The sequence below is a fragment of the Myxine glutinosa genome, chromosome 6, assembly GCF_964187855.1.
Source record: "Myxine glutinosa chromosome 6, kmMyxGlut1.1, whole genome shotgun sequence".
Taxonomy (NCBI): domain Eukaryota; kingdom Metazoa; phylum Chordata; class Myxini; order Myxiniformes; family Myxinidae; genus Myxine; species Myxine glutinosa.
The window spans coordinates 120,353,413-120,377,380 of NC_136266.1; the positions used below are offsets into that span (position 1 = coordinate 120,353,413).

At 45.9% G+C, this 23,968-nt stretch overlaps 1 protein-coding gene across 2 annotated transcripts in view; it reads left to right on the forward strand.

The window, feature by feature from the left end:
* Positions 1-23,968, forward strand: part of ZRANB3 (zinc finger RANBP2-type containing 3) — a 104,561-nt gene that overhangs the window by 5,119 nt on the left and 75,474 nt on the right. For both annotated transcript variants that reach the window (XM_068120953.2, XM_068120954.2), the window contains exons 2-4: positions 1,503-1,521; positions 6,528-6,706; positions 22,542-22,770. In XM_068120953.2, the coding sequence (XP_067977054.2) occupies positions 1,503-1,521; positions 6,528-6,706; positions 22,542-22,770 (427 nt within the window). The remainder of the gene's footprint in view (positions 1-1,502; positions 1,522-6,527; positions 6,707-22,541; positions 22,771-23,968) is intronic.

Sequence of the window (23,968 nt, forward strand, 5' to 3'; positions counted from 1 at the left end):
GATGTTGTGGGGGGGATTTGAAACGAGCTGTGCATGCAAGAAACCCCTCAAACATCGCACAGCTGAAAGAATTCTGCATGGAGGAGTGGGCAAAAATTTCTCCCAGTCGATGTCAGAGACTTGTAGACAGTTATAAGAAATGCCTCCTTGAGGTTGTTTCTGCCAAAGGGGGCAATACCACCTTTTAGAGCCAAGGGTGTACTTACTTTTTCCACATGCGAAATTTGCATTTATGTTTATTTAAATTATACAATGGACTACAAAATGTAAATGTTTCATGATATTTGTTATATTATATCACCTTTATCTATCAATATTGTTGAAATGAAGATCAAATAGCTGTATGTTGAAATATGTTGAAAAAGTGAAAACTTTACATGGGGTGTACTTACTTTTTCACGTGACTATATATATATATGTATATGTATATGCGTGTGTGTGTGTGTGAATAAGAGAGGCAGAATTGTGAGGAACATGAATGAAAAAACGAGGTTTGTCAGTGTGTACATACTTAATTAAGATTGTTTTAAATCCATAACTTAGCATCAACCTGTGCTATAAACGACTCACTTGAAGGATGGTAAATTTGTATGCCTGTGCAGCACATGCATGTTGATGGGTCGCATAGGCGATGTTCAGTCTTGTGATATTATTTTTTAACCTCGATCACCCATCGTTATAAGTGACGGGGACATCACCTATAACGATGGGTGCTCGAGGTTAAAAAATATTTTGAACCTCTGGATGTAGAACTTTTTTTTCCCATCATCTCCACCAGAAAATCGTCCCGTTATTTACGACCGATGAGGTACGCTCATGGGTGAGGTGCTGACCTACTAACTGTGTTGCCGTATGCGGTTGTTTTTACGTTTTCCACCTATCCAGAATCTTTGTTGGGCTTGTTGGTGTGCTATAACCTTGACCCACAAACCACACAGGATGTGTTTGTGGGAAGGTTCACGAATGTGCTTTTTTTGCTTTTCCTCTGGTGTGTGTTAGTGTGTGTTTGTGAGCAATGTTCACTGAGCTTGGATACTTGCACACATTGTTTTATATTTATGACAATTACTCTTTCTGTATATTTTAAATTGTTTATCATTTCCATTGCCTTTCGTTTTCAACCTGAAGCTTTCTGTACTATTTTGAAGGCCTTGATGATTTTGTAAATTTGTCAAGGTGTTTGATCTCCCAATACCCTCGTTCTGGTTAAACTTACAGAATCCATGCTTGTTGCACTGCACACCTCTACTCTTTTGTTGCTTGTCTCTCGTCTGTCGAACTGCCTTCCCTTCGTCCCTCTCTCCCACCCCTACCCTCTCCTCCCGTTTTCATTCACTACATCGTTTGTGGCGTCCAAAGGTTGCCCCCCAATACTTCCCCTTCCCCATTAGTGGTCCAGTATTTAAATATTGGGCTAGATTTGACTGACAGGACTTTATTTCCATGCTTTTTACAACAGCTTGACGCAAGTTCTAACTCTGGTGCTTTTTGTGTCCCTGCAGGTGCTTGATTGCAGATGAGGTGAGTAATAATATATACACAAAGAATTAAGTTAAGCACCCCTACACAAAGAATTAAGTTAAGCACCCCCTAATATATATTCTTTGTGTATATGTATACATTGGCAAATTGCGAAGATGGTCCCTCCAATAGCCAATCTGGATGAATTGGAACGTGCATTACATCGGGAATGGAACAACCTGCCACAGCAACGCATACGACGGCTTACAGGGTCTATGAGACGTAGGGTTGAGTCAGTGATCCGATCACGTGGGTCCTGCACACGTTATTGACGCAAAGATCGCTAGAGGTCTTCTCAGAACAATGACTGTACGTCAGAAAACATAAACGTCATCCACACTGTCCGTGATGGACCTATAGCTCCATACTTAAATTGAGGTGAAAATATGCCTAAAATTCCCAAAAAATTTCACCTTAAATTATTCAGAATAAAATATTGAAAACGGCATGATTGTTATGTTTTTATGTGACCATAATATCACTTCTCCAGAAAATATAGCAATATCATGGGTATATTACACTGTTTTGACGACAACAAACTTGTAATGTGCGAGGTTGTAAAAAAACGGGGGGGGTGCTTAACTTAATTATTTGTGTATATTTAACTCTTTTTACATGAGATTTCACAGATTGATGTTTGGAATTCATATTGGGTGACTGCCCCTTTTCCGTTTTTTATGCCTGTCCCTTTTATTCTCTGGATTCCTTCACCTCCTCATTTTTATGGGTATCAGTTCTGTAGGGGAATATCAAAGAAATGTAAATCTTTCAGTTCTCCTAATATGTGCATGACATGGTATGGGGGCACTCCTGACATTGGTGTGGAGAGTGACCACTGGGTAGCATCTTTCCAATCATTGGGGTCAAGCATAATATCAAGGCAGCTAAAATTAGACGAGGGGGGGAAGCCAAGAAGATGCATGGTGACAACAACAACAACAACGTGCATTTTAAGGCCGTTTTCCCTGCTCGAGCGGGGGGTTAGCCTTGCGGTCCCCATGACGATCTTCTCCATTTTGCCCTATTTTCTGCATCTCTCCTTGATAACCCCCTTGCCCGCATTTCTTCTTCCACCATCTTTAGCCAAGTCTTTCTCGGTCTTCCCCGTCCTCTACTTCCTTCTACATTCATTTCCATCACTCTTCTCAACCAGTCACTTTCATCCTTCCTCAACACATGACCAAACCATCTCAACCTGTTCCTCTTCACAGCATCAATCACAGGCTCTATTCCCATCATCTTTCGCAATTCATCATTTGTCTTCCTCTCTCTCAACGATACTCCGCACATCCACCGAACCATTCGCATTTCCACCCTTTCCAGCCTTCGTTGCTGCTCTACATTCATGGCCCATGTCTCACTCCCATAAATCATAACACTTCTCACACGTGCAGCATACACCTTTCCCTTCAGCTTCAACGACAGTCCCCTCATCAGCACGCCACTCGGTTCCCGAAACTTCTTCCATGCACATCTCACTCTCGCAACCATTGCCGAGTCTGATCCATCTTCTCCATTCAGCATGTCTCCGAGGTAGCAAAATGTTTTCACAGCTTCCAGCTTCACGCCGTCTCCAGATCCAACTCCACATTTCCTCCATCTGCAGCTCCCTCTGTGCACACCTTACATTTGAATGTCGCTGCCGCACTGGTTAATGACCCTCTCAGACCACTACATTTTTGATGAACCCATTCAGCGCACATTGTACATTGAATGGAGTTCACTCCGACACCCTTCCTGCACACAGCACATGGCCACTTCCCAGTTCTTTCCACCTCACCACATGCTTTACCACTTGCCATCACCTTCGTCTTTCCTATATTCACCTTCAGACCTTTTGTCTCCATACATTCCTTCCACTTGTTCATCTTTTCCTTCAGTCCATCCATACTTTCCGCAATCAACACCAGACCATCTGCATACAACAACTCCCACGGTGAACCCTCCTTTACGTTCTGAGCCAGCACGTCCATCACAGCTACAAATAGTAGTGGACTTAGTACCGACCCCTGATGCACTCCCACCTTCACCTCAAACTCACCACTGTTCCCGTCCTTCGTCCTTACAGCTGTGCGCGCTCTTTTGTACATTGCCATCACAACTCTGATCAACCATTCCTCCACTTCTAACTTCCTCAATGCCCATGTCAATACTTCGCGTGGAACCCTATCGAATGCTTTCTCCAGATCAACAAACCCAAGAAACAACTTCTTCCTCTTCTCCATGTACTTCTCCTGCAACTGCCTCACAATAAAGAGCGCGTCTGTCGTTCCTCTTCCTGGCATAAATCCAATCTGCATTTCGTCGATCTTCACTTTCTTCCTTATCCTCCTCTCCAACACCCTTTCCAATACCTTCATTCCTGCTCCAATAACTTTATCGCTTGGTACGAGCCACACTCCAGAGGGTCACCTTTCCCCTTGTATAGAGGGACGAGGGTACTCGGTTCCCAATCCACTGGAATGCGGCCTTCTTTCACCACCAGATTACAGATCTCTGCCATTCTCTTCACACCCCAACTTCCTGCTGCTTTCAACATATCTCCCACAACTCCCGTTGGCCCTCCCACTTTTCTACTCTTCATTGCTTTTATCGCTTCCTCAACTTCCTTCTCAGTTATCTTCTCTGCCTCCTAAAACTGGGTGACTCTCCATGTTGCCATCCCATTTATTCTCTGTATTCAACAGCATTTCCATATATCGTTTCTATCTTCCTTTAATTCCATCTGGGTCCACAACGATTTGTCCCACTTCATCCTTCAAGCAACTCACCCCCATGACATCACACCTCTCTTTTGCTATCTGCTTTGCAATCATGAATATGGTGAGAGATGATGCATGGTGAGAGGGAATGATAATTTTATTTTAAGGTGAAAAGAAAATCTGTTTTCTGGACACCTGCTGGCCCATTTGTATAACTTATAAACATTCTCAAACTATGTAACCATATAAACTGCTACTTGGCATGGTATATAGATAAACATGTGTTATCAAGCACCCACATTCCATTGTAATACAATATTGGGATGGGCCACGTGGGTGGATAACTGCGAACCTGGTGTCTAGAAAAATACCATGGGCACCCTCGCCAACACTCACCTCTGGCCGGATCTTTGTGCCCAGGCTTGGTTTACCGTACCTGTGAGATGAATGAAGTAGACGAGAAATCGTGCTGGCAACTACATAGCATTTACTTAATTGGCTGAGCAAACGACTCACGCATGCCACTCTATTGTGCTACCACTACAATTATGCACTTTGACCAATCGTCCCGAGAGCATTATCCCATGTCAAACCCGAATGGGATAAGTCGATACACGAATCCACACTTTCATAAATTTATTACACACAATCAAATGAGGGAGGAATGACGGTTGGGGAATGTTCAAATGGGAGGATGGCGGGAATGATGGCAGTCAGGGAAATTAAATGGGAAACATGGTGGGAAAGTTCAAAGGGTGGCAAAGCCAAGCATTTCCAAATATCTACAGCATGTATACATTTCCATTTCCTATATGCCAACACTATAACTGTAAACTAGACATGGATCCAGGCACCCAAAGGAAGGACACAGGTAGTTTGAAAAGATATAGAGTATGTAAGATAAGTGTGAGTTTGGGGTCTATTACGTACACTGGCACACCTTCAGCAACCTCGGTAGAGGCGATTGGGCCCACTGCTCGGTGATTCTGGCTCGCCTCCCTCACGGTCCTTCTCTCCCTCCTCTAGTAGTGCACGGTCGTATGGGGAAATTCTGGGAGGTCTGTTCTCCCAACGCAATGACCTGTGTGGCTCCGGGAAATCTCGTTCCGTTGGTGCGAGAGCAAGCGGCTTCTCCGAGGCAGTGTAACAATAGACTTGGTGCGGAGAATGCATGCTGGGTCCATAAGTGTCAGTAAAAGCCACAGAAAGTACAGAGAAAGACGAATGAAGAAGAAGTGTTGTCTGTGGGAAAGCACATGTGGACATGCAGCGAGTGGGGAGGTGTAAGTTGTGGAAGAATGTAACAAAAGGGCAAAGCGGAATGAAAGTTGAAGCAAGTGGAAGGAAAAAAAATTCTGTCTTTTTTGACGGACTCAAGCGGAAAAGACAGATGGAAAAAGCTTGATGCGAAAAGGGCGAAGACCTCGAATGGCTCGCACATCTCTCCTTGTATTACTTTCTCCCCTCCCCTATGCTACCTGTATGGGAACAACTCCTTTGTTCTCCACACTTGATTGGTGGAGCTGCATGCAGAGGTGTTACGAGGAGGAGGAGGAGGAGGGAGGAGCTGGGGGATGGGAAGGGGGGAGGGGGATGGAGAATGGAAGCTTTGAGAATCCTTGAAAAGCTTCAAAACTTGCCTTTAGTCACTTAAGAGATTCCGCTGCTCTGCTAAACCCTACACTTTCACTCGTTGAGGCATGTAATTAATCTGAAAGGGATTGAGAGTGCATGTTTTGCGAGATGTAGAGGATAAAGAAGATAAGGTGGGGAAAAAACCAAATTATTAACTCGCACTCGCAATGCATATTTATCCCAAGTATACAATTTACTTAATTGCTAAACAGAATACTGAGATATAACTGACTCTAATCCTATGTGTATGTGTTTTGACTCACCTAAGAGGTGCACGATGTCCTCTTTCAGGTTTGTAAGTGTTACATGGGATGAGGTTTAAATATCAGTCGATAACCGACGTCTTTGTGGGTATGGGGCAGTGGTTCATGGTCACCTGGATAATAGTTTGTCACAAGGGTGGGTAGAAGAAGTGAGAGGGGTAGAGGAGAGAATATATCTGATGTATTCATCACTTGTGTCAAATCCGAACCTCATTGCCTTTTCCTGATTGGTTCCTGTCCTCTCTCTGCATCGTACTGTACTTTTGGGAGGTGTGTTTGTCAGGGAAGCCAGCCCCTCGGGTGTTTCTGCATGGCTGCTGTTAAACTAAAAGGACTTTTTAAACTTACCTTTTACCTATCGGTAACTCCAAATGGAAACCAACTTTTTTTTCTTGATGCATAACAGATGGGACTCGGTAAGACACTGCAGGCTATTGCTGTGGCTTGCTACTACCAATCTGAGTGGCCACTGCTTGTTGTTGTGCCATCATCAATCAAGTACTCTTGGCTCGAGGAGCTGGAGCGCTGGGTTCCAGGTCTTGGTCCTGCTGATATCCGCTTGGTGGAAAGCAAAACAGACATCAAGTAAGTTTGAGAAAATTTATTTTTGGGAAGGGAACCTAAAAATATATTTGAAGTATTTGTGTGTATCAAGTGTATAAAGATTAATGGCCTCTAAAGGTGGTTATTTTTTATATATAAGTGTATAAAGATTGTGGTACCTACAACTGATTGATTTCACTTGTATTATGAAAACATTCTGTGAGAATTTGTTCCCACCTGACACTCAAAACGCCTCGACTAGTGTCAGAAATTAAATTCTGTACCTTCTAAAATATGAAAAGGTGTGGTAAATGTTTAAAATATTGGTGGCATGTGTTTTTTTTAACCATCAGTTTTAGCAAATGCCTATATGTATATATATATTATACATCTTCTATATTATAAGCGTGAATGTTTGTTTGTTCTGAAACAGCGTCGCCATTTCTCAACGGATCTTCACCAAATTTGGCACGGGGGTCCCTATGCACCACAGAATCACCGATGAACCAAAGAATTCCACCGCCCCCACCCCTCCCTGCCCCCCCCTGCCCCTCCCCCCCCCCTCGGGGACCAATTTTGCCATTTCTCAACGGATCTTCACCAAATTTGGCACGAGGGTCCCCATGCACCACAGAATCACTGATGAACAAAAAAAAACCCGACCACCCTCACCCCCACCCCCACCCACACCCCGGGGACCAAATTTGACATTTCTGCACTGCCTCTAAATCAAAGCTATTTCATCCGAGGATACTCTCTCATGGGATGTTTCAGTAGGTGATGGTTCACATCCATTTTTTATATATTTTATTTTGTATACAGAAAGAGCTCGTGAAAGAGCTAACATTTATCAAACAAACAAAGTATATAAAAAGGGGAGCGGTCGACAAGATGGGGAGAGAAGGGGAGGAAGCACACAAACACAACATTTGAGAGCAGGGACATCGGGAGATGTGTGGGAGGGAGAGGGCCTGGGGGGAGGCAGGATAGGTATAAAACGCAAGGACACCAAGGACTTCCAGGAAAGAAGTCGGCACCTCAAAAAAGTGGATTTGGGGTGAAATTAGCGGGGGTAGAAAAGATCAAGGTTTTGAATTGGGGAAGATAAGAGATGGTGGTGAACAGCCGTTTTAAAGACCTGGAGGGTGGAGTGGGATTGAAGAGAGTGAGGGAGTTTGTTCCAGAGGCGGGAGAAAAGAGGAGTGAAGGTGAGCAGAGAGTCTTGATTTTGGCAGTTTAACCATAAGAGGGTTGCAGGCAGATCTTGTGCGACCTGTAGGAATACCTGTAGGAATCACATTATTTGCAATAATGTTTACAAACACTGGTATTTTCAGTACAAAAGGTAAGATATAGTTATATTGATTTTGGTGTATGTTTTTCAGTCAATACACATATTGTTTTTCACTCAGTGGTGTCATATACTACTCAACACTAATGTATGTTTTTCAGTCCATACGGATATTGTTCTTCATTCAGTGGTGTCATATACTACTCGACACTAACGTTTCAATACATTTGTGTTTTTCTCCTTTCTTACAGCCAATCACTTCTCAGTAACTTCGTAAATGGGACCGAAGAGGCAACGTTCTGCAAGTGCAGATGCACATGCCCGAGATCACAGCAGAACTTATGCTTGGTCAGACAGCCCAAGACAGGCATGATCTTCTTGCCATAGTGTTTCGCCAGAAGGTTATTTCACTTATGAATCATCACAAAAGGTCCTGTTTTTGGAGATTGCAGATGTTGCATGTACTCCATTGAATGGCAAAAGCATGGATTGCCAAACATCCACATTTTGGTCTGGCTTAAGGATAAGATTCGTCCAGCTCAGGTAGATGATATCATCAGTGCAGAGATTCCAAATCCTACCGAGGACAAAGTATTGCACGAAGTAATGGTGAAGCACATGCTCCATGGTCCCTGTGGTCACATCAACACTCATTCTACTTGCATGAAAGCAGGAAAATGCACAAAACGATACCCCAGACGTCTTCTTACAGAAAATCAGACAGATCAGGATGGATATCCTTTGTACAGAAGAAGAAAGCCAGGTGATGGGGGCTTCACCACTACTCTCAGAGTGAAACAACAAGAAATTGTCATTGGCAACCAGTGGGTGGTGCCCTTCAACCCTCTCCTTTCACGCATCTTCAAATCACACATCAATGTTGAAGCATGCTACTCAGTCAAGTCTATCAAGTATGTCTTGAAGTACGTAAACAAAGGTATTGATCAGGCAGTCTTTGGTCTGCAGAGAGAGAGAAACCAAAAATGATGAGGTATCAGCATATCAGATGGGTCGTTACATCAGCAGTAATGAGGCTGTGTGGCATATTCTCAACTTTCCCATTCATGAACGCCACCCCAGTGTTATGCATCTTGAGAGCCATTTGGAAAATGGGGAAAGAGTTTACTTCACAGAAGAAACCGCGCTGCAGTGAGCCCAGCAGCCACCTCGGACCAAACTAACTGCATTCTTTGATTTGTGCAAACAGGATTCCTTTGCTGGAAGTCTTCTCTACTGTGAAGTGCCCAGATATTACACCTGGCAAGAAGGGAAAAAGGCATTTCAGCCAAGAAAGCAAGGTGCAACAATCCCTGGACACCCTCACATCAGATCCAGTCAAGTGTTAGGTCGTGTCTACACTGTTCGTCCCAACAACTCTGAGTGCTTTTATCTCAGACTCCTCCTGCACAACATTCATGGTCCAACCTCATTCCAGGATCTCAAGACAGTTGCTGGATATGTCTGTGCAACATACCGTGAAGCTTGCCTGAGAAGAGGTCTCTTGGAAGATGATGCACACTGGAACAGTACCTTGGAAGAGGCTGCAGTCTCGCATTCTCCAAGCAAGATGAGGAGCCTCTTTGCTATCATTATCCGTGCCTGTTCACCATCCAATCCTGAGCAACTTTGGCATAATCACCAGAACAGCATGACAGAAGACATACTGTATCAAGCACAACAAGAGTCAAAAAGCCCAAACCTGCAGTTTACCTCTGCCATGCACAACCAAGCATTGGTACTCATTGAAAATACTGTACAGTCCATGGCTGGCAAGGATCTTCAACAGTGTGGATTGCCTGCTCCCGTACGAACTGAACCTGCAACTCTCAGTCGAGAGATGCTTCAGGCAACCACCTATGACATTCAACAGCTGCAACAGTATGTCCACCAAAATGAACCACTCTTGGTTCCAGATCAAAAAGAAGCTTATACAAGGATCAAACAATTGTTGACATCTGACTCGGGTGGAATTGTTTTCCTTGATGCCCCTGGTGGAACAGGCAAAACGTTTTTGATCAACTTAATTTTGGCACAAGTTCGTTCACTACAGCAGATTGCTATGGCAGTGGCCTCATCTGGAATTGCCGCAACTTTGCTCACAGGTGGCAGGACTGCTCATTCTGCCTTTAAGCTGCCGCTCAACCTGGCCCACAATGAGAGTCCTGTGTGCAATATTGGCAAAGGATCTGGACAGACACAGGTTCCAAAGCAGGCCAAGCTGATAGTATGGGATGAGTGCACAATGTCTCACAGACTTGCATTTGAGGCTCTCGATCGCACCTTGCAGGATCTCAGAGGTAACGCTAAAATCATGGGTGGAGTCACACTTGCTCTGGAGATTTCAGGCAAACTCTACCAGTCATTCCAAAGGGTACACCTGCTGATGAGTTGAGAGCATGCCTCAAAGAATCCTATATTTGGAGACGAGTGGAAAAACTCCATCTTTCTACCAACATGAGAGTTGCACTTAATAGTGATGTCTCAGCAGGCCAGTTTCCAAAGGTTTTGCTTCAACTGGGCAATGGTCAGCTGCCAGTAGACACTGAGACTGGAGATGTCACAATACCCCCAAATTGTGGAACAATCATCAACACATCTGAAGAAATGCTATTAAAGGTTTATCCTAGCCTCTCACAGAATTATAAAAACCATGAGTGGCTTTGTGAACGTGCCTTCCTTGCTCCCAAAAATGACATTGTGCAGGATATTAATGCCACCATCATTCAACAGCTACCAGACCAATCCACATGGTACAAGTCAGTTGACACTGTAGTTGATCTTGACGATGCTGTCAACTATCCAACAGAGTTTCTAAACTCTCTTCAGCTCACTGGCGTTCCACCTCACAATCTGCAACTGAAAGTGGGAGCCCCCATTATGTTGCTACGAAATTTGGATGCACCAAAACTCTAACGGTACAAGACTCGCTGTCAAAACTCTTATGCCCCATGTGATCGAAGCCACCATTATGACTGGTTGTGCCAAGGGAGAGGATGTTTTTATTCCACAGATTCCCATCATCCCAATAGATATGCCATTTCAGTTCAAGCACCTTCAGTTTCCAGTGAGACTATCATTTGCTCTGACCATCAACAAGTCTCAGGGACAGTCTCTCAAGGTTGCTGGAGTTGAACTGACAAGTCCATGTTTCTCTCATGGTCAACTCTACGTTGCATGCTCACGTGTTGGGGCAAGCACACATCTTTTCATCAGAGCACCAAACGGCAGAACAAGAAATGTCTACCCCAGAGCTCTTGCTGACAAAAACACATGTCTGTTAATATTTTACCTAGGCAGCGCTGGTGGCCCAGTGGATCATGTGCTTGCTTGCCACGCAGACGATACGCGTTCCAATCCCAGCAGTGGCAAAAATTTGTGAAGCCACCAAATGTGGCCCGTTCTGAGATATAGTCCCGAAATGGATTGAACTTGGACCTAAATCGCCAACTCTCGCCCTGAATGGATTTCTCTCATTGCCCTCCTGTTCTGGCTGGAGTTCCCCAAGGTAGTGTTCTGGGCCCTGTGCTATTTCTGGTCTTCATCAATGACCTCTCCGACTCTCTGGAAAATCCTCTCTATCTCTTTGCTGATGACTCCACTATCTGCCGCTCCATTCCTCATCCCTCAGATCGGCAGTCTGCAGCCTCCTCACTCTCTGCAGACCTGGACAAAATCACAGACTGGTCAAACAAGTGGAACATGTCTTTCAATCCTGACAAATCTCACACTCTTACAATGTCTCTCCGAAAGGACCGACTGGACAACCCTCCCATCTACTTTCTCAACAATCCTCTCCAAGAAGTTCGACTTGGTCGACATAAACCTTTGTCGCTCAAGCTTTTGGGTCTCACTATCTGCCATGATATTTCTTGGGAAAACCACATTTCCAAGCTGGCCTCCAAAGCCAGTCGCCGACTGGGCATCCTCCGTCGTGCGAAGTCCTTCCTTGGCACACCTGAGCTCCTCACCACATACAAGGCTTTCATCCGCAGCTCAATGGAATACTGTTCCCCCCTCTGGGCTGGTGCTCCTGCCTCACACCTTGCTCGGCTTCACGCTGTTGAGGCCAAAGCTTTCAGAATCATTGGAATCTCCTGCGATGTAGTCAACTCCGAGGGCCTTTCACTCACTCACCGCAGGCAGGTTGGTGGTCTTTCTGTCTTCTACCGACTCCTCTCCGGCCTTGCTCCCCCAGCTCTCTCTGTGCTCTGTCCCCCCAATATTCCTTCAGGTCGCACAAGATCTGCCTGCAACCCTCTTATGGTTAAACTGCCAAAGTCTAGGCTCTCTGCTCACCTTCACTCTTTCATTCCCCTTTTCTCCCGCCTCTGGAACTGGAACTTTCTCCCCGACTCCCTTCAATCCCACTCCTCCCTCCAGGTCTTTAAAACAGCTGTTCACCACCATCTCTTATCTTCCCCCATCGAAAACCTTGATCTTTTCTACCCCTGGTAATTCACCCCAGAGTCCTTGCAGTGTTCATATGTTTTATTCCTCTCCCACCTCCCCCCAAGTCCTCTCGATGTCCCTGCTCTCAAATGTTGTGTTTGTGTCCTTCCCCCTCTCTCCCCATATTGTCTGCCGCTCCCCTTGTTTTTTGTGTTTTGTGTGTCGGTTTGTCTTTTTGTGTGATTAATGTTAGCTCTTTCACGAGCCTCGATCTTGTATAAAAAAAACAAAAAACTTATAGCAAGTTCCTATGCTATGTACATTGTACATATAATTACATACAACATGAACTACATAACAACATGCTATAAGTCAAGTCATTTACTTTCTACATATTTGGAACCCGGGCAACGCCGGGTACCTTTGCTAGTATATATATATATTGATACGGTTTTGAGATTTGTATATACTAGGGCATGCCCGTACTATATCTATATCTAAAATTATATCCCCCCCCTCTATTTACATGAAATGGTTTGGTCCAAAGCGAACGGCTTGCGAGTGGTGACAACCCCCCCCCCTCTATTTACATGCAATGGTTTGGTCCAAAGCGAACGGCTTCCGGAGTTTGGTAAAGAAATCGCCATCGCGTGCACAAACGCGCAGGAAAGCGAATGAATCGCAAATTCGTTTTTATTAGTTGTAAAACATAGTTTAACGCCAACATAGTTTGCAAACGTGAAATAAATGAATACGCTGTCAAATGTGCCGTCTGAGGCAGAGTGTGTCCGCCACGTTCGGCACACGCGATAGTTCGCTGCTCTCTGATTGGTTGAATCGTTTTTTGGACATAGCTCGGTAAGTAATTGTCCGATTAATATGAAACCTTGAAAAGGCACATCCTCGGGTCCCCAGCAATATACCTGGCAAGTTAAAAGTATATCGGACCCGTGGTTGTCGAGAAACAGCGGTCACAGACAAACAAACAAACGTACAGACGTACAGACAGACAGACAGAGATTACTGGAATTATAGATAGATGACATCATTAAAGGTTAAAGGTTTGCCCCCCATAGTTCGTCCACAAGCAACACGTAGGCCCACTTAGAGTATTAGTTATGTCATAGTATGTGGAAGAGTAGGCCATTTCCCTAGTAACATCTGCGTTGTGGAAAGAAATGAGCTTGGGTCCTTTCATTTTGCGGCCACCCTCCAATTGCACCTATGGGCATAATCGATCCCGCGCCCCATTTTGGCCGATCCCTCCGTGTGTTACGCTTTGGCTGCCAGCAGCATTCGCTGCCCTTGGTTTGCTCGAAACTAGCCCAGTAACACGAGGTAGGCCGAAGTAGAGGGAGGAGCGTGGGGGTCGAGGAGGGGCGGCGTCAAGCAGCACGTCAGAGGCGGTGACGGTAAGGGCCATCAGCCAACCGGGGCTTTGTGGGCATGGCGTGGTAAGGGCGCGTCTAGCAAGTTCGAGAGAGTTCGCTGGGCAGTGCTATATAAGACTTGGCACAAAGCCCTTGAACAGGACTCGGAGCACTCGTATGAGGAGGACTTGCTACCAGAGGACTGATGACTGAGAGAACTGACCCGGAGTTAAGAGAGAGGACTTGTTGGAGAACTTACGAGGGCTCGTGTGCACACGACGGTATCGAGAGGATTTGTCGGAGGACTTGAAGGAATTGGAAAGCGCATTGTTAGCGCCTATTCGCTTATTACATACGCAGCCACCAGTGTAACCGCCAGAGCCCAGCCCTACCGTTCTTCACCCCGTAATTATCCCGTGCGCGCCAATGACACGCGGAGAGCTCCTGCCGTCTTGAGTCATCTACTTCGCGGTGCGAGCTGGGGACCGGAGGAAGAGCTGCCCGGACGCCATCCCTGGACGTGCTGACCTGTTCGTATGCAATCCCCGTGTGAGTGTCTGTGTGTGAGACGGGCCCGTTTGTCCAGGGAATAAGTTAAGACTGTGATTAAGGACTGCACTGTGTTTTCTTCTTCTGATTATTGTACTGTATCGTGTAAATAAATCTTGTTATTCCTTTTCTCCCAATTCGACCGTTTCTGTGATTTCCATCATTGGGTAAACGTGGCACGATTGAGAACCGCTTGGATCGGGGTCTAGTCATTGATAACGGCTCGGGTCACGGGTTCGCTACCGCTCGGCGTATCCACCAACACCCGTGATTTGGGCGAGGCTTATCTCCTCGTTTCAGGGTAGCGTTAGTACTTAGGTAATAGCGAATCTGGTCCTACAACGCTATTTAACGCTGCCCGGAAAGGATGTCATAGGCCTCGGGTCCTGTCGGTCAGTCAAAGACGAGGGGACTAATCCCCCCTTGGTAAGGGGAAAAGGCCGGCGCAGAGATCCGCAACAATATATATATATATATATATCGATATACAACAACACAACAACATGCATTTTAAGGCCATTTTCCCTGCTAGAGCGGGGGTTAGCCTTGTGGTCCCCATGACAATCTTCTCCATTTTGCCCTATTTTCTGCATCTCTCCTTGTTAACCCCCCTTGCCCACATTTCTTCTTCCACCATCTTTAGCCAAGTCTTTCTTGGTCTTCTCCGTCCTCTACTTCCTTCTACATTCATTTCCATCACTCTTCTCAACCAGTCACTTTCATCCTTCCTCAACACATGACCAAACCATCTCAACCTGTTCCTCTTGACAGCATCAATCACAGGCTCCATTCCCATCATCTTTCGCAATTCATCATTTGTCTTCCTCTCTCTCAACGATACTCCGCACATCCACCGAACCATTCGCATTTCCACCCTTCGTTGCTGCTCTATGTTCATTACCCATGTCTCGCTCCCATAAATCATAACACTTCTCACACATGCAGCATACACCTTTCCCTTCAGCTGCAACGACACTCCCCTCCTCATCAGCACGCCACTCAGTTCCCGAAACTTCTTCCATGCACATCTCACTCCAGCAACCGTTGCCGAGTCTGATCCACCTTCTCCATTCAGCATTTCTCCGAGGTAGCAAAATGTTTTCACACCTTCCAGCTTCACGCCGTCTCCAAGATCCAACTCAACATTTCCTCCATCTGCAGCTCCCTCTGTGCACACCTTACATTTTAATGTAGATTCCACACTGGTTAATGACCCTCTCAGACCATTGCATTTTTGATGGACCCACTCAGTGCACATTGTACATTGAATGGAGTTCACTCCGTCACCCTTCCTGCACACAGCACATGGCCACTTCCCAGTTCTTTCCACCTCACCACATGCTTTACCACTTGCCATCACCTTCGTCTTTCCGATATTCAACCTTCAGACCTTTTGTCTCCATACATTCCTTCCACTTGTTCATCTTTTCCTTTAGTCCATCCATACTTTCCGCAATCAACACCAGATCATCTGCATACAACAACTCCCACGGTAAACCCTCCTTTACGTTCTGAGCCAGCACCTCCATCACAGCTACAAATAGTAGTGGACTTAGTACCGACCCATGATGCACTCCCACCTTTACCTCAAACTCACCACTGTTCCCGTCCTTCGTCCTAACATCGGTGCGCGCTCTTTTGTACATTGCCATCACTACTCTGATCAACCATTTGTTACGGATTCATCACTTCCGTTGTGGTGGTTTGCATCCACTGTAAATATTTCTGATTCCATGTATTGTTATTGTGTTCAAAAGGTTTATTGTTCGTGAACTGTTTTCAAAAGGTAAAAAAGTTAATGTTAAAAGAAACAGGAAACCGGATCGGGAACCCGACAACGAAGAGGAAGAAGAGGGAGAAAAAGGGCGGAGCGAATGAGTCGGACAAGAAAGCGAGTTGCTCCGGGTTCGGAAGCGAACGTTGGCGAGCCAGAGTCACTAGCGAACTTTCGGGTTTCCGGGAGAGGGATTCCTACGACAGAGTTGTCATCGCTGTGACCGGTCAACCTGCATGTCAGGTTTTGCGATCGATTCAGGAGAGAATCATCGCCGTGCCGTGCGCCACGAGACCGGGTCGTCGGCCATTTTGACTCGCGCAGGACTTGTGCTTCGCTCGTGGTTTCGTCTCTTTTCGACCATCTCCACCGCATTCAGACGTCGATCTGGGGCGTGTGTGTGACGTGGCTTTTTGAAGGTTAATTCGTCCATACCCGAGGGTGTGATCTCTCAGTCGCCTGTAGGGCGCCTTTGGATTTCCTAGGCGCCTTTGTGCAGCTTCGGCTGTGTGATTGTATTTGCCCATCCGCACGGGTTTCTGGTCTCGATTGGACCTCGTTCTGGCGATCGCTGGAGCGAATCAATTTCGTCTCGAAGCCGGGAATAAGACATTGGGGAATGTTCGTGTTTCACTCACTTGGAGCACAGTGAGTTAAATATTACAAAACTGATGGTACCATCATAGGACATATTGATTGTACTTTTGAATGCTATTATTGTTGTACTGTTATTCTTGTGTGATATTAATGCAATATTTGTTTGTGAGTAACAATTGGGGTGGCTTCTCCCTTGATCTTTGACATACAGAATAACACATTTTTCTGCCGTGACTCCTCTCGGGGCTCGGAGGTACACCGTGACCAGGGGTTTCGGGGAGGAGCACGTAACACATTCCTCCACTCTTAACTTCCTCAATGCCCATGTCAATACTTCGTGTGGAACCCTATCGAATGCTTTCTCCAGATCAACAAACCCAAGAAACAACCTCTTCCTCTTCTCCATGTACTTCTCCTGCAACTGCCTCACAATAAAGAGCACGTCTGTCGTTCCTCTTCCTGGCATAAATCCAAACTGCATTTCGTCGATCTTCACCTTCTTCCTTATCCTCCTCTCCAACACCCTTTCCAATACCTTCATTCCATGCTCCAATAACTTTATCGCTCGGTACGAGCCACACTCCAGAGGGTCACCTTTCCCCTTGTATAGAGGGACGAGGGTACTCGGTTCCCAATCCACTGGAATGCGGCCTTCTTTCACCACCAGATTACAGATCTCTGTCATTCTCTTCACACCCCAACTTCCTGCTGCCTTCAACATATCTCCCACAACTCCCGTCGGCCCTCCCGCTTTTCTACTCTTCATTGCTTTTATCGCTTCCTCAACTTCCTTCTCATTTATATTCTCTGCCGGTCCCAAAACTGGGTTACTCTCTATGTTGCCATCCCATTCATTCTCTGTATTCAACAGCATTTCCATATATCTTTTACATCTTCCTTTAATTCCATCTGGGTCCACAACGATTTGTCCCACTTCATCCTTCAAGCAACTCACCCCATCACATCACATCTCTCTTTCGCTATCTGCTTTGCAATCCTGAATACCGCTCTCTGACCCTCTTCCGAATCCAAGCGTTCTCCGAAAAATTTCCTACATGCCTCCTGCGCCTTTGCTACCTCTTTCTTTGCAGCCTTCTTGGCTGCCTTATAACTTTCATGCTCTGCTTTTTCTGCTCCCGTACCCTTCGCATTCTGCCACTCCTTGAACTTCTTCCTCTTCTTGTCAATCCTCTTTCCAACTTCATCATCCCACCACCATGTTTCCGAGTGCCTCGGTGGTCCTTTTGTCCATCCACATACCTCACCAACGGCTCCCAACAGACTATCTTTCATTGACATCCAACCACTTTCCAGCTCAACCACATCATCCTCTACCCTACTCAGCCTCTCTTTTAATGCCTCCCTTACTGTCACCTCTTTCAACTTCCACACCTTCGTTCTCGGCTGGTACTTCACCTGCCGAGCTCTCCTCGCACCTTTCACCCTTATGTCGCAGACAACCAAGTGGTGCTGTGAAACAGCCTCCTCCTCCGGGATCACCTTTGTGTCCCGGCGGTGCCCCCTATCTCGCCTCCGCACCATCAGGTAGTCAACGGTTGTCGTCGACCCACCTGACGTGTATGTAACAAGCTTATTATCCTCTTTCTGGAACTGAGTATTACAAATCAACAAATCAGCTTCATCAGCAAACTCCAAAATCCTTTCACCTTCTCCATTTCTTACAACATATCCGTAACCCTCATGAACTCCCTCAAAACCGTCCATACTCCTTCCCACATGTCCATTTAGGTCTCCTCCTACCACAACAACTTCCTCATCTTTCACATTTTCCATCAGCTTCTCTATCGCACACCAGAACTTGTCCTTCTCTTCATCGCTCCGACCAACCTGCGGAGCATATCCCGAGATGACGTTCACCAAGAGCTTTCCAATCATCATTTTCACCATCATGAATCTTTCACTCACTCTAGTCACACTCACCACACTGTCTACAAACTCCTCAGAAAACAGGACACCAACACCATTCACACCCTCCGGGCACCCTTGCCACATAAACTTGTATTTCTGCCCCTGCCTACCCTTCACCATTCTCACACCACTTCCCTTCCATCTAGTCTCTTGCACACAACATATGTCCACTCTTCTTCTGATCAATACTTCCACCACTTCTCCTGATCTCTCTGTCATTGTCCCTACATTCCATGTCCCAAACCTCAGAAACCGATCTCTACTTCGGGCTGTACCCTGCTCATATGTAGTTGTAATTGTCATGGTTCTCTTTTTGAGGCAATGTTTTTATGGCCGGATGCCCTTCCTGACGCCAACCCTCTTAGTCGCCTCTTACGACACGCAGGGATACGGTGCACCTATTCTAAGCCCAGGGTACACACTGGTGTGTATATATATATATATATGTATACACACCAGTGTGTACCCTGGGCTTAGAATAGGTGCACCGTATCCCTGCGTGTCGTAAGAGGCGACTAAGAGGGTTGGCGTCAGGAAGGGCATCCGGCCATAAAAACATTGCCTCAAAAAGAGAACCATGACAATTACAACTACATATGAGCAGGGTACAGCCCGAAGTAGAGATCGGTTTCTGAGGTTTCCAATACTACCACCAAGTACCCTCGTGTTGGGCTAGCGGCTAGGGTGCCAGCTTAGGATCCTAGGATCCTGGGTTCGAATCCCGGTCAATCGCTGAATTAACACCAGGGGGGTTGACTCAGCCTGTCATCCTTCCGAGGTCGGCTAATTGAGTACCAGTTCACTGGTAATTCCCTGTTTGTCGTTAAAGGCGGCAAAAAGGGTTGGCGTCAGGAAGGGCATCCGGCCGTAAAACATTGCTTCAAAAAGGGGACCGAAAAACAACAACAACCACGGTTCCCGAAAAAGGCCAACCCCCGCTTTGCGGGAAAAATGGCCTCTAAAGGTGGTTATATATATATATATGTACACACACACACACACACACACACACACACACACACACACACACACACACACACACACACACACACACACACACACACACACACACACACACACACACACACACACTGGCCTGAAAAAGTACTCACCCCAACCAATAATGCCACATTTAGCTGAATTACGAATATGCTGAAACAATTTTCAGAAGAGGAGTCTTTGTGCATCCTGTACTACCAACGATCAGACACATGAATGCATGTTGTTTTTTTTGTTAAGGTTTCAAAAATTTCAGAGCTCTTTTCAAAATTTTCAGTAATCCCTTCATTTTGGTGAAGAATTGAAGGGCTGGCAGAATCTCCTCGAGGTATACACTCACCTCTGCACTGTCTCGCCTGGTTTTTAATCTTAGCCCAGCTATGCAAAGTGTCACCTTGGTATTTTGAAAGCAGTATGATGTATCAATTTGTGTACCATCTCTCGGATGTGCATTAAACTGGGCATCCCATCTGCTTGGACTAGCTGGTTAACATTAAAGATCTTTTGTGAAGAAGAGTTGTGCTAACACTTGTCAAATTGCAAATGATTGCGCCAATGTGGAGGGGCACTGCATAAACAGCACAACTGTGCCGAAGTAGGTGATACAACAAGCTAGTTAAATTCGGAATTTTATTCCATTCCAATTTGCACTTGCTTACAACAACTGTCATTGTAGGATTGTAGGACACCCAACTTGTAGCTATGACACATCCTTTAAAAGATTGTTCAAAAGGTTTATCAAACTTTTATTGCTTTGTTTTAGAAACTTTGTAATCGACAATTTTTATTGAATTGTAAATGCTCCATGATTTTATATTGGGCAATATTTTGTACCATCTTTTCATATATTTTTTTTATTTTTTTTTATACAAGTTGATTACATCCATTTCTTCTGATAGTAACATCCATTTGTTAGTCATTTTGAAATCATTTTGTTGCTATAATATAATCAAAAAAGATTTAGTGCTTGCAGATAAATACAACATATGCATTTTCTCTGAATTTTCATCTCTATTGCATATTCTGTCCTCGAGTTATCTTGGACAGACTTCCATTTTTAACTCAACTGGACTATCGTCCAGTGGAGTTAATCACATACTGAACCCTTCGTCGTCTTCGTCTGTCGTCTGTCGTCCGTTAACTTTTCGACGTTAACACTCCGGCGTCCACAAATATCAACCGATTCTGATAAAACTTGACATGCAGCATCCTTTCCCCAAGGACCAGGTTTGTATTACATTTCAGCCCGATCCGTTGAAAAATGGCGGACTTAGGCGACCATTTTGTTTTTGGTCATGAAAACGACGTGAACACTCTAGCATCCACAAATATTAACAGATTTTGATCAAACTTAGAATGTTTAACCCTTACCACACCAGGTAGGTTGCTATTGCATTCCAACCCGATCCGTCACAAAATGGCCACCAGAGGCCACCATATTGTTTTCAGCTCCGAAACGACGTTAAGACTTTAACGTCCACAAATATTGATGGATTTTGATCAAACTTGGTGTGTGAGACTCTTACCACACAAGGTAGGTTGCTATCTTAAGTCAAATCGAGTACAGACAACTGACCTACTTTAAAGTTGTCCAGTCAGTTCAGTTGAGTTCTGCTTCCCTGGAAGCTCTAGTTCCCTTCGGTTTCTTGTCAATAAATATTGGTTCCACATCCGATGCATCTGTGAACGTGATCATATATTGGAAGGGGGGGGGGGGGGGGGGTTGGTGGAGAATGCCGACTTACCTGAGTGGCCTCGACGATGTCTTCACCCTTTGAAAACAAACTCACAGAAACGGAATTTATGTGCAAAAAATAAACGCGGCTTTATTGCCGGACTCAGAGAACAAAGAAACGCACTGGTAAAAACTAAAACCCTATATCGGGACGTCCCCACACCTCACTTCAAATACAAGACAAATGGAGGGATAAATAAAATAAACGTTGTGGTTCGGCGTGGTGCGTCTTATCTGTTTGCAGTGTGTCTCCTCGTCAAGGATGGTGCGGCTCTGGTCGGCACGAACCGCTCAGTCCTGTCTGCTGGCATACCAACGGGTCGCGTGCAGCTCGCTCCTCCGGCCGTGCCCGGACTCGTCCACGTGGAGTCGCTCCCTTGTCCGGAACCGAGATGAGAGGTCTGACGCCACAGGAACACGCAAAGGGCAACAGGAGGAGAAAGGAAAGGGCCTCCAATGCGGGAAGGCAGGAAGAGACAGGCAGAGGCAGGGGCGAAGAGAGAAGAGAGAAAATGTCCGTCTCACTCACTTTTATCAGACATGGTCTGACGTCACTGGCGCTTTCCTTCCAATCAGCCCGTCGCTTCCAGAGAGTCTTTTGCGCCCTCACGTCACCGGCGCTCCTCCCCCAATCAGCGCGTCGCTTCTTCCTTGTCTTTCGCGCCCTCCTCACTGATTGGCCAAGCACTTCGCGCCTTTGCTGTTGCGTCATTGGTTGGTGGCCAATCAGCGTGGCACGTCCTTCACCTTCCTTCCTCTCCAATCGGTGCTCTGGTTGTTGCTCGCCCCTCCCCCTGGCCAGTCACGAGCCTTCCTGGGCGTGATTCCCAGCCTGCCTGTGTGATGTCTGTCTTCATGCCGGCGTTTGCGCGGCCGCTTCCTGTTTGTTCTCCCAGTCAGTCATTGTGAGGGGGGAGTATTTATTAATGTGTGTGCGCTAATGGGCCTAGCTAATGTCTATGGGTGCGTTGCCATACAGGACACAGGTATGATCACAGAGGGAACGACGTACAATGGAATCTTATCTTTAAGCCCTAATTCTAGTTAACAAGCCCCGGCCCCTCGTGGCGGGGACACACATCCAACTTATCCGACATACGGGCTAGACAGAACTTATTACAGGTGAGGATTCCCTATCACGACAGCCGGAGCATAATACCTATGCAGATCTACCTGAATCTATATATCCCCCTACCCAAAATTCATAACAATATACATGACGCTTGAATCTGTTGTTGTTCTAGGGCAGTTGAGGAAGGAGTCATCACAGTGCTTGGATACGGATTGTTAACTGCGGAGTCCCCACTAGTGGAGGCACTGAAGCGCCAGCGTTTTGGCGTCGCCATTGTCGATGAATCCCATTATATGAAGACTCGAACTGCTGCGCGTTCACGTGTCCTGAAGCCGTTGGTCCAGGCAGCAAAGCGTGCAGTGCTGCTCTCTGGTACACCAGCACTCGCACGGCCTGCTGAGGTAATTCATTTTATTGTCATTGTAGCTTTGTTTCATATTGCATTTGAATAGTACATTAGAATCGATGTCAACGTACATTAATTTTTTTATATACTCGGAGGCAAAAGTTATTGTGACATGGAATTTTTTCATTGGTAATCTTGTGAATGAAATTTTGGATTTGAACCAGAGAAAGAGTTTGTTAAAATGGTCGAAGAAACGCAACCAAGCAGTTGTTGTTCGAATTGCACGAAATTTGCAAGAAGCATGACATATTCGAGCAAAATGGCCAGCAATGTTCACTTCAAAAGGCCAGACAACCAGACGCTTATCATTTCCACTCAATGCAGTCTTAAGAAGTGCAGAAGTCAGAAAAACACACCTATTCATCATTCTGGAACAAGTTCGACATGCCACGCCTCAGGGAAAATGACTGATGGAGAGCTATAGGTATGCTTCAGTCTGGTACCTCGCAGCGTGACGTTGCTCGTCGATTCAACGTCCATAGAAACACCATTTGGCACTTATGGCGACGTTTTCAGCAAAACAATCAAGTTATAGACCGTCCCCGTAGTGGCCGCCCACCAGTAACGACGCCATGTCAAGACCGATGCATTCGAACCACGCACCTCCGATACAGGTTCCAGCCAGCAACCCTTACAGCCCGTACCATACCTGGCAACAGAGGTGCATCTGCGAGAACAGTTCGACGACGTCCACGCATCTACGGCATCCGTGCAAGACGCCCAGCCCGACGGCCAATTCTAACGCCAGAACATCGACGTCGACGTCTCCAGTGGAGCAGACCACACGTTGCTCGAGTTATACAGCTGTATCTTAATCAGAACAATGTTAATGTGTTACCCTGGCCCGCAAGATCCCCTGATTTGTCACCAATTGAACACGTCTGGGATGAAATGGAGCGACGTTTACGACGTCATCCGAATCCCCCAACAACGCTGCAGGAACTCCGCCAAATCCTTCCTCGGAAATGGAATGATCTTCCCCAGGACTTTCATCGACGTTTAGTGGCCTCAATGAGGCGAAGGTGCCAGGCCTGCATCAATGCACAAGGTGGACACACTCGCTACTGACCGTGTGAACTTGCTTGTGAACCCCCTCTTGTGTTGTGGTTCATTTGCATATGCCAGGTGTGCTGTTCTTATGGACTGTTGATCGTTACCATACCTTGAAACATTTGTCTTTCCATGTAATAACA